General features: G+C 36.9%; 1 protein-coding gene across 2 annotated transcripts in view; it reads left to right on the forward strand.

Moving 5' to 3' along the window:
• The window catches only part of FMN2 (formin 2), a 393006-nt gene that overhangs the window by 349009 nt on the left and 26910 nt on the right, over positions 1-17087 (forward strand). For both annotated transcript variants that reach the window (XM_047076425.1, XM_047076426.1), the window contains one exon: positions 13862-14011. In XM_047076425.1, coding sequence (XP_046932381.1) covers positions 13862-14011 — 150 coding nt within the window. The remainder of the gene's footprint in view (positions 1-13861; positions 14012-17087) is intronic.

Here is a 17087-nt window from a genome sequence, read left to right on the forward strand (position 1 = left end):
ATGTTTATTCATTTCTAAGAGAGAGAGGGAGAGACAGAGAGACAGAGAAAGAGCTAGAGTGCAAGTGGGGAAGGGGTAGAGAGAGAGACACACACAGAGTCTGAAGCAGGCTCCAGGCTCTGAGGTGTCAACACAGATCCTGATGTGGGGCTCTAACCCACGCACCGTAAGATCAGGACCTGGGCCAAAGTCTGGAGCTTCACCAACTGAGCCACCCAGGCACCCCAAGAACTTAGTCTTGATTGAGAGGTGCTGAAGCCTACCCACCTCCAAGTTTTAGAAATGAAAATGCAATGATATATATAGAGAGAAATTTAGAGTGGTGAAAATTTATGTGAATTAGTAAGGTGAGATTTTCATGAAAGCTAGAATTCAGGACATAGTAAGAATAAGGATAAATTTAGGAAGAAATCTACAGTGTGTGTATAAGCTACAGGAGGTAAGAGAAAAAGAATTTCCCTCACATTGTTGATCATAGTTATTATCTGGTTCCTAGTTTTAAAGACTCCCTGGTTGCTTGATCTTTGGGATCAGAGTGACTTTGGGACTTACCATCGTCCTCTCAGTGCCAATCACTGCCTGAAAATGTGTCACTTGGATTTTTAATCTTTTCTTCCATGTTTTGTATGAGCTTATACTTGTTCTTGTGTTGAATTACCTTTTTTTCTAGAGCAGTTGGCTGTTTTGAGAACACAATTACCCTGAAGGTGGAAATACCACAGTTGTTCATTTTAAGAGAAAAGAAATACCAGTTTGTCCTCTTACCATTCTGAATTCCTCTGACTTTCTATTGCCTGGAGCTAAATCATTGGCCTGAGAGTATTCTTTGTGCTTTTTAGAAGGGATGGAAGACCCCTCAAAGGCCTTTTAATGATGAAGGAAGGGAATTTATTCTTCCTTATTGGGGTAATAAAATTTGTTACACTTCATGTAAGTTCCTATGGGGGTGGAGGAAGGAGGTGGAAATGAAGAGGACAATTTGGATTCCAAAAACTGCAGTTACTTGTGGAAGGTTTTAACTGAAAATAGATCTTTCTCTTGAGATTTTAGTTTGTTCTGGAGAATAATGTTACAAAATCCAACATTGCACAATAAAAAGGCAAAAGCAAGAGAAGATTTATGATGATGATCCTTGGCAGTTCATTTAAACTGGTATGCTCTCTTGGCCTCGTATTTAACACTGAGATGCTTTATGTTCTTGATTCTGCCTATATGAACTAAATTAAGTCATAAATGTGCAATTCTTATTCTGTGTATAAAGTGTCGTTTAGCATGTGACCTTTTAGCTATGCTCCAAAAGGACAACGGTATTGAGAGAAGAAAGAAGGGATGGCCACAGAGGAAACAGAGAGGAAGGCACCCCAGGACCACTCAGATGGGGCCAGAGCTAAATTGCTGACTCACTGAAAAGGCTGCTCTGATCATAGAGTGTGCAAAAGAAACGACCTCATCAGACCCTTCACTTCCACCCACAAATACAAACATAGAGATATCTCAAAATAGCCTGAACTGCCACGTTAGCAATTGAACCAGGGAGGGAGGACTTTGGTCCCAAAGCTTCTTGGCATTAACATTAGAGAGAGAGGAAATTAATAAATGACCTGTTCCTTTCTGCACAGAGCTTAGAGATGCAACAGAACACAAGAACAACAAGTCAGACCTGAGCTGTGGTATTAACTTGACTGATAACTACAGCTATATTGGGTGGTAGGGAGAAGAGGAAGTTGAATTAAATGGGTTTGCTACTTTCAGCAGACCTGTCTTCTTAGCTGTGGACTGTGCTATGTCTGCTAACTAGGTGCCAGGAAGATGTGTGCCTGTGTGCATGCAGCTGTGTGTGTGTGTGTGTGTGTGTGTGTGTATACATGTACATGAAATATATGTCATGAAACGGTCACATGAAATAGACTCAAGAATAAAGGGCAAAATCCCTTATTGTTCATCTCTTATATGGTGCCAGGGTAAAAGGATATGTTTTTCTTTCCACATAAATGAAGTGAGAGGAATTCTCTTGGCAGGAGTTACTGCAAACTTTTCCTAAGCCAAATGAGATAAATTGCGTAGATGAGTAGGGAAGAATGGGTAACGTGGCCACCCCACTGAGCACTGGCCTGTTGTCCCGTAGGAGACTGACATACTGACATTAGTCTTAATTTATAAATTGGTCCTGTGCTGTCTCATAATTATGTGAGAGTATAGGAAAGAAAGGAATTGTTCACCTTGACTTTTCTGTATGAGGAACAAGTGCCAGGTCTTTTTATACTTTGTGAACGTACCAGGAAGGCTAAAGAAGAAGCTGGACCAGTGATAATAGAACCATTACTTATAGATCTTACTGTGCACCTGGTAACTCCAGAGGCATGTTGCCTACTTGATCTCATTCATCCTCATAAGGATCTGATTAGGTAAGAAGCACTCCCATTCATTCTCATATTACAAACGAGGTGGCAGAGCTTAGAGAAGTTAATTAAGTCAGCAAAGGTCCAAGTTGGGTGGAGCCAGAACTAAATCTTGGTCCTTCCAATTCAAAGCCTTTGTTTTTTAATGTCAGGCTATAAAAGACCTAACAGATTTTTGTCTACTACTAAGTTTCTAAAAATCGGAGGGTTTTTTTTTTGTTTTGTTTTGTTTTTGGTTTTTTTTTTTTTTTACCTAGAACTGTCTAGCCCAGTTGTTAGCAGAGAATCATTCTTTAAGCAAATATTGACCAAACAATTGCTGGGTGCTAGACACTGTTCAGATGCTAGGGATAAAGCAATGAACATAAAAGATAAAAATGTCCCTCATAGAGGATAAATTCTAGAGGAGGAACACCACTGATGGCAGGGCACAGTCCGTGAGTTCGAGCCCCACAGCCCCTCTGTGCTGACAGCTCAGAGCCTGGAGCCTGCTTCGGATTCTGTGTCTCCCCCTCTCTCTGACCCTCCCCCCGTTCATGCTCTGTCTGTCTCTGTCTCAAAAATAAATAAACATTAAAAAAAAAGAAAAAGATAAAGCAGATATGTTAGGGGAGTCCAGTGTTCCTATTTTTCTTTGGTGAAATGTACAGTCTCATTTGAGGAGGTAAGGTTTGAGCAAAGATCTTAAAGAGATGAGAGGCAGCCATGTGGATATTGATTAAAGAGCATTACAAGCAGATGAGAAAGTGCAGAATTTGAATGCCACAGCCTATGAGGCCAGGTTGATGGGAGCAAGCAGCCAGTGGACAAATGATGCAGTATTATTATGTTAATTGGAGTGGAAAGTCTCTCTGACATCAGTCAGTAAGAATACTGATGGCTCTGAAAATCAACCTATCTTTAGATTACTCATCCTGGACTGCTCTTGTGGATGCGTCTTTTTTTCTGCAACTGGGATCATTTCTGAAACACCCAGCCACATACCAAAAAGTCCTCTCTTCTCTTGTTTTAGACATGCTTTCAGGTTGTTGAAGAATAAATATTTGAACATTTCCTAAACATTATCACAGAAGAGTTTATCCTTCTTGAAGCATGTATTTGATAGAGCACCTGTTCAGAGTGATTGAATTCTGAGAGCATCAGTAAATGTCCAGGAGCCTATAAACCTGAGGCATAACATAGCGAATTGCTTTGTTCAGTACCTTGACTTGTTTATTTGTTAACCCAACAGAAATATTCCTCAAGGAAGGAATTGAATAGAGATTGCATTTTGCTTTAATATCTTTGCTCTGCCATTTGTGGTATCTGGCACAAAGTTACTACCTGTTCACTGATGAATTAAAGGAAAGCAATAGTGCCCTTTTCTAGGACTTCAACAGAGTAGGTGCCACTAAAATTGTTGGGCTTAAATTCAAGGTTTTATATAGTGCTTGAGTTGCAATTTCAAGAATTTGCTTGAGTAAATTCTGTTCAGAGATGGGAAATAACTGATAGCAGTAACACACTATATTATTTTTAAATATTCCTTTGCACAAAACATGCGTCTCCATATAGATCATAACTTGTGGCAAGAAAATGCTATTTTAGGATAATTACTAGCACCTCTTTTGGTTGTAATAAAAACCAAGTTTTGAGACATTCTTTATGTGCGCAGTTCCCAAATGGACAACTGCCTTAAAAACAGATGAGAAGTTTGAAAGAATATAATTCTTATTTGGTGGTGTGGCCCATCTTCAAATAAGGAAATCAAAGCTGTTTTATCTGTGGAACATAACTCATAGTCAAAAACAATATCCACTCGAGGTCTTTCAAGCAGTGTTCTAGTCTTTTAAAAATATTTCTAGAATGCCATTTTAGAAGGCGATTATAGCCATTAATTCTTTCTATTAGCCCTGTGTGTGCATTTGTAATTTTTAAAAATCCTCATTATTGAAAAGTTAAAACATGTGCAAAAAGTAATGAATGTACACTGACCCACCGTGTAGTTATCACCCAACTACAGCAATTACCAATTTGGTTTCATCTAGACCCCTGTACCAACTTGCCCCTCCCATAGTATTTCTGAAGCAAATCCTCAACAGATGTAATGTTATCTGTGAACACTTGAGTAGGTATCTCTAAAAGATCCACTTTAAAACACACAATTACTTTTACCCCTAAAAATAATAACAAGAAGAATTCCTAATGTCACCAAATACTCCGTCTCTTTTCAAAAGTCTAGTGAGTTCATATGTATTATAAATGTTTGTAATTTGTTACAGTTTGGTTGAAACAGGGTATAAAGAAATTTAAACCATTATAATTAGACAATACCTTTTAAGTATGTATAATAGTGTGCCCTCCAACACTTTTTCCCCTTGAAATTTATTTATTGAGGAAACTAGATCATCTTTTCTTATCTTAGTTCTAGCTATAACAGCAAAATACCATATAGTGGATGGCTTAAACAATAAACATTTATTTCTCACAGTTCTGGAAGCTGTAATGTCCAAGATCAAGGTGACAGAAGACTTGGTGTCTGGTGAGGGCCCTCTTCCTGGCTTGTAGACAGCTGTCACCTTGTTGTGTCCTCACATGGCAGAGACTGGGGGTGGGATTAGCTGTGCTCTGGCTTCTTCTTCTTATAAGAGCACTAATCTCATCATAGGGGCTATACTCTCAATACCTCATCTAAACCTAATTGTCTCCAAAAGGTTCCATCTCCAAATACCATTACATTGAGAATTTGGTCTTTAGCATATGAAAATTTTGGACACATTCAGTCCATAGAAGTTCTATAGTGTTTCTCCAAATTAACTGATTTTATCCTACTAATGCAGGTAATCAAGACCCTCTGCCCCATATTTCTTGCAGATTAGTAAATAGCTCTAGACACTTGGTCACTTTTAGGTCTGAATATTTTGGCAGAATTATTTTGCAAGTTGTGGTGTGTTCTACCAAATGGAAGTACTTGATTGTCTTTTCTTGTGATATACCAGCCTTTGGTAATCAATGTCTTGGTGCATTAATTTATAAGGAACTGTAAAATTGTGACATGTCATTTTTCTCAGTTATAAAAGAAAATGTTTCCCTCATTTGGCATAGAGCTATTCAGTGGTATGGTTCATTGAGGAAATGTGTTATATTTCCTTAGTTTTCCAGTTTTCAAAATAATAACTGGTTCTCTAGCATCTTCTAACAGTAAGCAAATATATTTTGAAAGTATTAAGCATTATGATGAGTTCATTGAATCAAATGCATTTTTAGGTATTTCAGTCCTTTGCAGTTATTATTCTTACTAATATACAAAATGTTCCATCTTTAAGTTCACTTCTGAGTTATTTTGGTGTGAGCTTTCTTACTGTCTTCTTTGATAGGACATTCCAGGTTCATTTTGTACATTTTCCCCAGTGCTGGACTGAGCTATTTCTTCAAGCAGAACTGGGTCCGTTATTTAGAATGGTCTTTGGAGATCACAGATCTGGGTGCTAGTATAGTTGGTATTGAATTAGTACTGTGACTAGACCTGTTAGTAGGCAGAGCTGGAATTAGAGTGCATTGTTAGTTCATACCAACACTTCCAGTTCAAATTCAGGGCAGTGTTCTTAACTGTAAGATTTAACATCGTGTGTCTTTTTCCACGTTGAGAAACCTGATCTGCCAATCCTTACATCAGTGTCTCTTCTGTATCTTGACTTCCTGAATCTCATTTTCTAGTAGATTCTTCGATAATTTGTCATTAGAACAATTTTTCTTCCATTTGTTCAAACTGAAAATAGTCCTCCTGCACCCTTTGTAAACAAAAGTTAGTTTGGTTGGGTATAAAATATTTGGTTCACTCTTTTTGTCTTTAGTATCTTAAATATTATTCCACTGTCTCTGACATAGGATATTGTCTAAATATATGGTGATAGTTAAGTTTTTTTTCCTTTGTTAGGGACTTTTTTTTTTTTTTTGCATGATGACCAAAGGATTATTTTTATTTTTTCTTATTTTTTAAATATAATACTTTTATTACTAGAATATGTCTCAGAGTTGACTATTGGCATGCCCTTTTAACATGTAGCACCAAATACTTTTATTTATTCCTAAAAAGTGTTCTTGAGTCATATTTTTAAGTATGTATTCCATGCCATTGCTTTGGTTATCTTTTGTAGAGGCTTTTATAATACACTTATGGGGCTGTCTTGTCTTTTATATTTGTAACTTTCTCTTTTTTTTCTTCATTTCTCTTTGTTCTTAAATTTTTATTTCTTTTTAAAAACATTTTTATGTTTTATTTTATATTTGAGAGAGAGAGACAGAGAATGAGCAGGGGGGGGGGGTGCAAAGAGAGAGAGAGAGAGAGAGACAGAATCCTAAGCAGGCTCCAGACTCTGAGCTGTTAACACAGAGCCCAACGTGGGACTCGAACTCATGAGCAGTGAGATCATGACCTGAGCTGAAGTCAGATGCCAAACTGACTGAGCCACCCAAGCACCCCCATATTTCTTTCATTTTATCTTTATTTCTATTAACAAATGATGTATTGATCTTATTAACTCTTGTTACTTCTGGTCCAGTCTTCATGTGTGAAATACTTAAAACTTCATGGTTCTTTACTAAATCCTACCATCTCCCTGTGTCCAATTCTGTGTCTCCCTCTCTCTCTGCCCCTCGCCTGTTCATGCTCTGTCTCTCTCTGTCCCCAAAATAAATAAAAAACGTTGAAAAAAAAAATAAATCCTACCATCTCATTTCTGAGTCTTTCTACTTTGAATTATGTTTATTATAGCTTCTATCATTTTATTAATTTCATTTAGCATATCTTGAAATATTAGCCAATAATTTTCATCTGTTTATAAACCTGTCTCTGGCATGTTCCCACTGGTCTGCAGAGCCATTATTTTATCCCTGGTTTGTTTTCTTCTTTTAATAGCTATTAAATAGGGGCACCTGGATGGTGCAGTCAGTTAAGCATCTACTCTTGATCTCGGCTTGGTTTGTGAGTTTGAGCCCTACATCAGGTTCTGCACTAATGGTGTGGAGCCTGCTTGGGATTCTGTCTCTCCTTCTCTCTGCCCCTCCCCTGTTCTCATTTTTTCTCTCTCTCTCTTCCTTTCTCTCTCTCTCTCAAAATAAATAAATAAGCTTAAACAACAACAACAACAAAACTACTAAACATAGGACTTAATCACAGTCTCCTTTCAGTTCCTTCTTTCCCACTCTCCTTCTTTCTCTTTTTTTGTTTTTCTAACTTGCTTTCTTTGTTAATTGAGGCATAATTTATACAATAAAACAAGTTCAATGAGTAATTACCATTCAAACATGATTTAAAACAGCTCTGTTGCCTCAATCTGTCTACCTCACACCTCTGTGAAGAGACAATCATTATTTTTACTTCTATCAACATAGATTAATTTTGTATATACATAGATTTCATTTAAATGGAATCATATAGCATATATAATTTTGAGTATATGTCAGCTAGAGGCTTTTCACAGATGTCATTTATCTAATTGTGTAAGCCTTCTTATCTTGCAGAGAATTTTTCCTCTTTTGTAATAATGAATTAGTTGAGTTTTTCAGATTCTTTTTCTTCATTTATTGAAATAATCATTTGGCTTTTCTTCTTTACTCTGCTAATGTGACACGTTACACTGATTGCTTAATATGTTTTTGGTTTTTGGTATTAACATCAGAGTAATGGTGGCTTCATAAAATGAGTTGACAAGTGTGCCCTCATTCTCTGTTTTCTGAAAGAGTTAGTGTTAAATTGGCATTATTTCTTCATTAAATGTTTGTTAATGCACCTGTGAAACAATTTGGACTGCAAGTATTTGGAAAGGGGCATTTTCTATTACGAGTTTATAAAAATTATTTATTAAAACTTCATTAAAAATTGAAAGTAATTTCAATTTTTAATAGATTTTGGCATAAAATTATTGATAATATCTCATATTATGCTTTTAGGGCCTGTATGGTCTATGATGATAACACCACTTGCATCTATGGGACTGGGGATTTGTGTTTTCTCTGTTTTTCTTTATCAACTTTGGTAGGGGGTTATCAATTTTGTTAAACTTTTCAGTAATTCAGCTCATGGTCTTGTTAATTTTCTGTAATGTTTCTTTTCTATTTCTTTGTTTTGTGTTCTTATTATTTCCATTCTTCTGTCTAGTCAAGTTTAATTTGATTCTCTTCAACTTCTTGAGGTAGATGCCTACATTATTCATTTTATACCTTTATTTTTCTAATTATAAGTACTTTTTCTAATTATAGATATTTTAAACTTCCAAATTTCTAAGCACTGCTTTATCTGCTCCCAAATATATATTTGATATCTATGTTTTCAATTTTAGTCAGTTTGAAATATTTTCTAATTTCTTTTGTGATTGTGTGTGTGTGTGTGTATGTGTGATTACTTTTTTGACCCATGGGTTATTTATAGCAGTTTAGTTAATTTCCAGAATGAAGATTTCCTAGATATACGATTTTAAATTTTTCATAATTTAAAGCCACTATGGTCAGAGAACATATTCTGGATAATTTCAGTCCTTTGAAATTTATTGAGACTTCTTTTATGATTCAGTGTCTGATCTGTGTTGGTGAAGGTTTTCATATGCTCTCATATATTCTAATTGTTGATTACAGTGTTCTGTAAAAGTGAATTAGGTCAATTTGTGGATAATATTCACAACTTCTATATCCTTTAGTGATTTTTTTTTCTAGTTCTGTCCATTACTGAGAAAGGATGTTAAAATAAACAATTATGATGAAGGTTTTACCTCTTTTCCCTTTTTGTTTTGTGGGTTTTCCTTCATGTATTTTGAAACTCTTCTTAGATGCATACATATTTTGGATTGTTACGTCTTTCTGAAAATGGGATGTTTTTATCATTATGAAATCATGCTGTAATAATATTGTCTTGAAGTCTGTTTCTCTGATAATAAAACCACATCAACATGGCTATGCTTAGTGTTTGAGTGGCATACTTTTTCCTGCCCCAATATTTTTCTCCTCATTTTTATATGAAATTATTTTTAGTGAACTTCTAGGATGAAGAGATGAATGAGGATAGCTTTAGTAGTTTCACTGTTCTAGAGATTTCTCTTTTGTTGCTTGTGCACAATGGCAAAAAAGAATAAAACAAAAATATTGCCCGCAAAATTTCCCCTCTACTGTATCTGCATTTTCTATTTTCTTTGTCCCTGTGTTTATCCTGCACAATTTGCATCTACTCCCAGCATTTTCTATCAATGCAGAGCTTTGCCATAAGAGGGAGTTTCTCTTGGTTAGTACTAAGACTTCATGTATTGCAGACTGTTCCCATCCTTTTCAGTACTTACTCTAGATCTTTTCTCCTCTTCCATGAGTTAAAATGCGTAAAACCCCTTCCAATTTCAGCTGCAATCCTCAGATTGGCCCTTAACACTTTTTAAGAGTGCCTGTTTGTGATTCAGGGGTTCTTCTGTTTTTAGGGGTCCCTCTATTATTTTCCTCTGCCTCCTCCTATACAGATGATGTTATGAATTGGGTTTTGTGTTGTCAGTGGTTTGTCCCACCTGTTTGCATTTAATTTTTTTTAATGTTTATTTATTTTTGAGAGAGAGAGAGACAGAGAGAGCTGGGGAGGGGCAGAGAAAGAGAGAGACACAGAGTCTGAAGCAGGCTCCAGACTCTGAGCTGTCAGTACAGAGCCCTACGCTGGGCTCAAACCCACGAACCACGAGATCATGGCCTGAGCTGAAGTCGGAGGTGTAATCAACTGAACCACCCAGATGCCCCCCACCTGTTTGCATTTTGAAGTTTGTGGTGATATTGGACACAGTGTTTTTGCAGATATTTTCCTATTAGCTTTTATTTTTATTTTTTTATTTATTTTTTTTTTTATTTTTTTTTTCAACGTTTATTTATTTTTGGGACAGAGAGAGACGGAGCATGAACGGGGGAGGGGCAGAGAGAGAGGGAGACACAGAATCGGAAACAGGCTCCAGGCTCTGAGCCGTCAGCACAGAGCCCGACGCGGGGCTCGAACTCCCGGACCGCGAGATCGTGACCTGGCTGAAGTCGGACGCTTAACCGACTGCGCCACCCAGGCGCCCCTATTAGCTTTGATTTTTAATATCTCAGTTGCTTTCTCTGTTTTTATGTGAGGATTCAGAGAAATTTCAAAACAATTCTGCTGGAACTATGTTTTCAGAACTCTGTGGCTACCTCAATTGTATTGCAGAGCAGTATATTTGTACCATGTTTGTAGTAAAAGAAGTGTAGTACTGATCTTTTCCAGAAAGGGCTATTTAAGAATCCTGATTACAGGGCTCTTGATTTTTGGTGACCTCTGAAGTCATCTTTTACTATGATTGCTATATTCTCTTAGTGTGATAACTACAGTTCTGTTCACTACTGGCTCCTAGCGTGTCACAGTTATTTCGAGAGAGCCTCACAGAGCAGCCAGTAGTGATGAAGGTCCCAGATAAAATGCCCACATTCTTTTGTGTTCCTGTATTACTGTATGGTGGATGGGACCCTCCTGGATTCAGATTTAGGGGAAAAAAAGGATAATTTAGAAAGAATACAATCTATCCCTTCCACCCATCAACCAAATGGGTATCTTTCATGTTATTTAAGTTTGGATTAGCTGAATGCCACCTAATATAGACAGGATTATATAACCAAAAATACCTCTGATCACTTGTATACTTGTATACTTGTATACTCTGTTCACTTGTAGAAATTTTTGCCTATCATTTGTTTGGTTGGTTTTGAAAAGTGCTTATGCTTTATTCTAGGATGTGGGGTTGTTGAATAGAGTTGGGACAGCATTTGTGGTCCTGAGGTAATTCTTTACTCTCTGTGTCATACTTAGGTGACACTTGTCTTTCACTGTGGCCACTTCCAAAGAAATGACTAAGTACATAGGTTGTCATCATTGGGAATCATTCTGTTCAGCAATTTCACACTGGACTTTAATTCAATAGTAAGATACTAATATGTCCCACAGATTTATTAAGTTTTGCGTATAGAATGTTTTTAGTGAAAAATGCTTGCTCCTTATAAAGTTAATACATATATTTCTATTTTAGTTTATAACTTGCAAGTACTTTTCATTTAATCTTTATTATATATAGAAAAGCAGACATACCCTCCACTTTACAGATGAAGAAACTAAAAGCTCAAAACTGAAATTCAAAAATTGTTATCTTCTTAAAGCTATGTAGGCAATTTAGGACAAAGCCAAGGGAAAATTATTCAATGATTAGAATAATTATTACTAGTATCGCAAACCTCTCTGCATGCCAATAATTCAAAAATAGCAGGGAACATGATCACATAAGATTTTATTAATAAATCAACCTGAATTCAATTAATACAGTTTAGAGAAAATATTTGGTAAATATATATTTATATTGCTTAATATTTAATATAGAATATACGTAATGTAAAATAATATGCAATACAAAATACAAAATAAGTTTTTTCTGTGTTAAAACATTTAACAAACACTTTGGAAATTAATGTTCTTTGGAATTAAATTGCTTATGACATTCACTATTTTATAGGTGAAAAAGCTGGGTCAGATGATGTGAAATGGTTTGCTCGTATGGATAGCCAAGATTCAATATCCTATGTCTTCCTATTCTTAATCCTATATTCTTTCCTTTATACCATGCTGCCTCATGATAGAACTTTCAAAATGTTGTAAGTGGCTGAACAGATGAACCAACTATTAAAACTTAGATATGTCTGCCCAAGTAGACTGGCTTGGTCTGTAATAAATTTTACAAAGCATAAATACTGAGAAATGATGGAAAAGAATAAGTGGATAGTCAAGGATTTGAGACCTGATTTCTGCCATATAGGTCATAAATAGTCTTTAGGCATATAAGGAGAATTACCAGTTTTCCCAGGAGGGAAGTATGTATATATGTTATCAGTTTTAATAAAATATGACCCAGATATGTCTTAGACTGCTCTTGCTCCCTGCTGTCACTCTCCTGGCAGTCTTCATGCCATCAATACCTCCTGTGGAGGTATCCTGATGTCATTACCATAGCTCACAGCAGCCAGATTCTCAGATACAATATCCCCTTCACAGCCTGACTCTTTCTCAGAATTGACTTTCTTTCCTGTGTCATTTTTCCTACTAGGCTAACTAGGAAGAAATATATGATTCCCAGGAGTTACACATTTGATCAAAAAATTGCTCTCATCTCTAAATGTAAATGTAAATCTAAATCTGTATCTAAATTCTGTCATCCCAGAATCGAAACGCTGGTGTCCCTGGGAATCTTGCTGCTCAGAGACCACTATAAGGCGAGTTTAAAAACAATACAGACTAGCCCTCTGGTAACTCTTAAGGTGGCTGAGAATTCTTGATTTTGTGTGTGATGCTCAGTCTCCTTTATCTTCTGAGCAGATTCACCTTGCGCATCTCATTTTATTAATGCTCATCTCAATGAGATATTTTTCGTATTTTTTTCAGGATAGGGATTTGAAATCAGCTATATGACAAACTGAATACATACCCAGATGTGTATTAATGTATATATGTGTGTACACATATTCTTAAACAATACAATATGGTAAAATCAAGTTGCCTTAGAAAATTTTACTTCATAGTAAATCGAACTTGGTCTTTGTGTATCAGCATTAATGCTTGCCCACTACCAAAGTGGGGGAAGAAAGGGAAGAGGGGCAAAGGTTATTGGAATGTCACTTCTTTTTGCAGCAACTCTGGCCATACTCTGACCAGCTGCCCACGTCTCTTCTCTATGACATTATCAGTTTTATTGGCCTAGGTCCTTTTCAGGGCATTTTTTTATGGGAACAGAAGACTTTGGGGAGTTCTAAATCTACCGTTTATTAGTTGTATGTTCTCTGTCAATCAGGCCTTTTGAAACTCTTCTGAGCTTCATGTAGCTGTAGTTTTAAGCACCACCTTCTGAAGAGTGGCACTGTCAGTCTACTGACAGAGTACTGGCTGCCATATTGGTATCCACTCAGTGAGATTGCCATGATCTGATGGGACACTTGTCACCATTTTCTGGAACTCACTTTCTTCTTTCCCTGGCAGTGTAGGAAGCCAAAATGTATGTAGTGATATTAAATACATATAGCATACATATTAGTTTGGGGACAAATGGCTGGTATTTCATTTTTTTAGAGTGTTGGAAAAAATTATAGACCCACTACTTTCAGTAGGTCCCAGCTCGAGTACGGGGTTTATTTCTGAAATATGTCAGGCACTTGGTGATTAACTTTGAAAATGGAATTGGACCAGGCATAGTTATCAGTATAGGGAGGATTCTTATCAGCTGCTACCGTCTGTATCCAAAACTCTAACATGAAACCATAGGAGACTACTGTTGATGCTTCAAAATTTTGAGTTCTCATGGTAATAATAACTGCACATGAATGAAATCAACATTTGGATGGAGAAAGAATATCCCATATTGGAAAGTAATCATAGCTTTTATGCTTGTGTGTGTGTGCTCTGACAGCTTTTTGGAGACTACAGCCTATTTCTTCATGAAACCAAAAATTGGAGAGAAGGAAGTGTCCCCAAATGTTTTCTTCAGTATCTGGCATGAATTCAGCTCTGACTTTAAAGACTTTTGGAAGAAAGAGAACAAACTCATTCTACAAGAAAGGTAGGTTTTTTTCATTTGCACAATGGCATTTTAAAACTGGTATTTTATTAGGTGTGACACCACTGGGGTTGCCAAGTTTTATAGCCTGAATGAAAAATTAGATGGCCTTCAACCTGGAATATCAAGTCTAACAGGGTGCTGAGATTTGGCAAAATTTGGAGTTTGAGTAAGAAGGGTTGGCGTAGAGGCTATGATGCTACAGAGAATAGCTGAGGAGATGGTTTGCCAGGACCACTGTCTGGTAAAACAACTTCTCTGATGAGGAAACCACACACAAGCAGATCACATAAGTGGAGTGGAACAACCTTGCTGAGATGATAAACCTACTCACCTCAAAAGGCCAATAGCAAAGACTACAAAGGTAAGATGACTCATTTTTCTTTTGTTTTTGCTCAATTCATGATATATTGTTGAAATTTCACCATTTGTATTAAAATTTCTGCCCAATGTCACCAAGAAACAGATGATCAATATTTTTAAAATATCTTTCAAGATTCTTGTAGAATTATACTACATTTCCTAAAGTAAATTTTTTCAGGAATGAAGGGAAATTTCTTAAGTACATAAAATAAAGTCTCTGTCACTAATTATGATATTCCATAGAGGCATATTGAATATTAATTCAGGAGGAAAGCTAGCCCTCCCAGGACAGCAGCCCTAAATAGCTGGGTCTAGTGGGAGAATGGAAAAGAAACATAATCAGCCCTGTAAACCAAATCCTAATACTGAACCGATTAGTATATTTTCCAATATCCTTGCACTAACAATGACTTTGCTTTAGATCTTCAGGAAACTTATATCCTAAGGGACTTTGTTCATCATACCACAAAATTCCACAATTTCTGCTTCCTGTCCTCCTTACATACAAAACCATGATTATCTACCTAGTTATCATACATAAGTAGATTCTGATATATCCTTAAGTCAGTTGAAATTAATTGCTGGCATTTATTGAGCACACAGACTATGCTATGAATGCCAACTCATATGCATCACTTAGATGCCATAGCCTTATCATAGAAGAAAGTATACCTCAGTGAATAGTAGATGGGAAAAGAGAGTGGTTTGAACAGAAGTAAAACACTTTAAACACCCACTCCAAAGATAATGAGAGTATTCTACTTCAAAGTCCATCATTATGGGTTAACATAAAAGATGCAATTTAGTCAAAAGTCCATACAGGTGAGATAGACAGGAGAGGTAATTCCTAAAGTACAAGCCCATTTAAACCATCATTCATTCCCTTCAGACTTAGTTATATATTATCTTTTCAGAAAAAAATTACTAAGCAAAGCCTGTCAGTTTGGAAAATTGTAAAGAGGAATCTTCTTTTGACCTCGGCACATTACCTACAACTCCCCTCCAGGTCCCTCACTGGTTCGCCACAGGCCTCTTTTCATCTCTAATGTCAACTTGTTCCCCTGGAAAAGGGCCGACACCTCAGTCACATGAGTGTACAAATCAAACAGATGAGTATTTCGCCGTGTATAGCCATTTGTTTGATGGCTGGGGCTGGACTCCTTAATGAGAGTGGAAATGATGAGAGGTAGGTGTCAATGAGACAGGATGGATGGAGCTATAGTTTTGGAGTAGGTGTTCTGATAGCATATCAAAGAAATAAGTAAATCTCAGAAGGCTGGCAGGGTCCTATGGTGCTACTTTTAGGGATCCTGAGACAAGAAGGTAGGTACCCACTCTCATTGTAGCTTGCCTTTACTCTGCATGCCTCTACAGGAGCTGGTGAGATGCCGTCTCAGAGGAACTGTTGAGACTGACTAATTCAGTTGCACAATTTCCCAGTGATACTCGGTCTCATCTAGCCTGTGCTCTATGAGGTAGAGCTGTGTCTCTAGGGATCACTGTTGATACCAATCCACTGTTCTGTGATATTGTGTGCATTTAACATGACCCAAACTAGCTTTTCTTCGCTAGGTATCTCATAAACGAACCAGATGCTTCTTTTGTCCTTCATCCTGTGCTTGTCATGCCCTAGGACTCTACTGTGGCCTTTTTTTTTTTTTTTTTTTTTTTTTTTACTCTTCATTTATTTACAGAGAGGCAGAGAGAAAGGGAGAGAATGTGCTCCAATGAGTAGGGGAGGGGCAGAGAGAGAGGGACAGAGAGCAAGCTCCATACTATCAGCACAGAGCTGGACATAGGGCTCAATCTCATGAACTGTGAGATCCTTGACCTGAGCTGAAACCAAGAGTCAGACGCTCAACTGACTGAGCCACCCAGGTGCCCCTATACCATGGCTTTTTTACCCAACCCTTGATGATTTTGCTTTCTGATGCAACATTTGGTGACTTTGCTCACCACTTGATGACAGTGTTGTGAATTGGCAGATTATAACTGCTCTTCACTGCAGACTTCTCATTTTTTCAAAATAATTTGCTTTTAATAGAAGGTTAAGGAATATGAGGCTAGAGTGAGTGCTTCTTTGCCCTTTAACTTCCGAAATATATTATCCTACCCAGCAAATGCTGTTGTTTTGATAAGGAAGACCATTGGTCTGACTCATTTGTAGAAAATGTGTCTCTTTCATTAGTATAGGACCAGTGACACAATTTCCAGGAAACAGTACAAAATGAAAATGTGGGGCCCTTTGTTATAAAAATTATTTAAAAATTTCAAGACAGCAAAGCATTGAACCAAGCACAGGGCACTTCCAAAAGTGCACAAACAACACCCATGAAGCCAGCCTTGTCCTGGTGTAAGCCTTGTATCATATTTTCTGTAGATAAATAGAAGGATATTTTAGGAATGCTTCATACCCTCAGACATTGATAGGAAACGGGATGTGGTCAGTTAAGGGTGTTACACTGCTGGTTCAGTCTGTGTCATTCAGAGTAGAACTTCACATAGCACGACAGAGGCTTAAAATGGAGTGTTGTTTTCTAACCTGATTTTTCTCTCCTTGGTACCCTGTATTTATTACCTGCATATTTTATTCAGTCAATTTCATACATTGATAATGCCTAATGGTGTGTCTGTTTTTATTTTATACCATAACTATTGTGGTATTTGCATTTTAGTCTTTATTTACCAAAGAGATGTTTTGTGTCTTCATTTTTGA

Source organism: Lynx rufus, unplaced genomic scaffold (assembly GCF_022079265.1).
Source record: "Lynx rufus isolate CCGP_SWC_20201006 ecotype Redwood Valley unplaced genomic scaffold, mLynRuf1.p SCAF_15, whole genome shotgun sequence".
Classification (NCBI taxonomy): domain Eukaryota; kingdom Metazoa; phylum Chordata; class Mammalia; order Carnivora; family Felidae; genus Lynx; species Lynx rufus.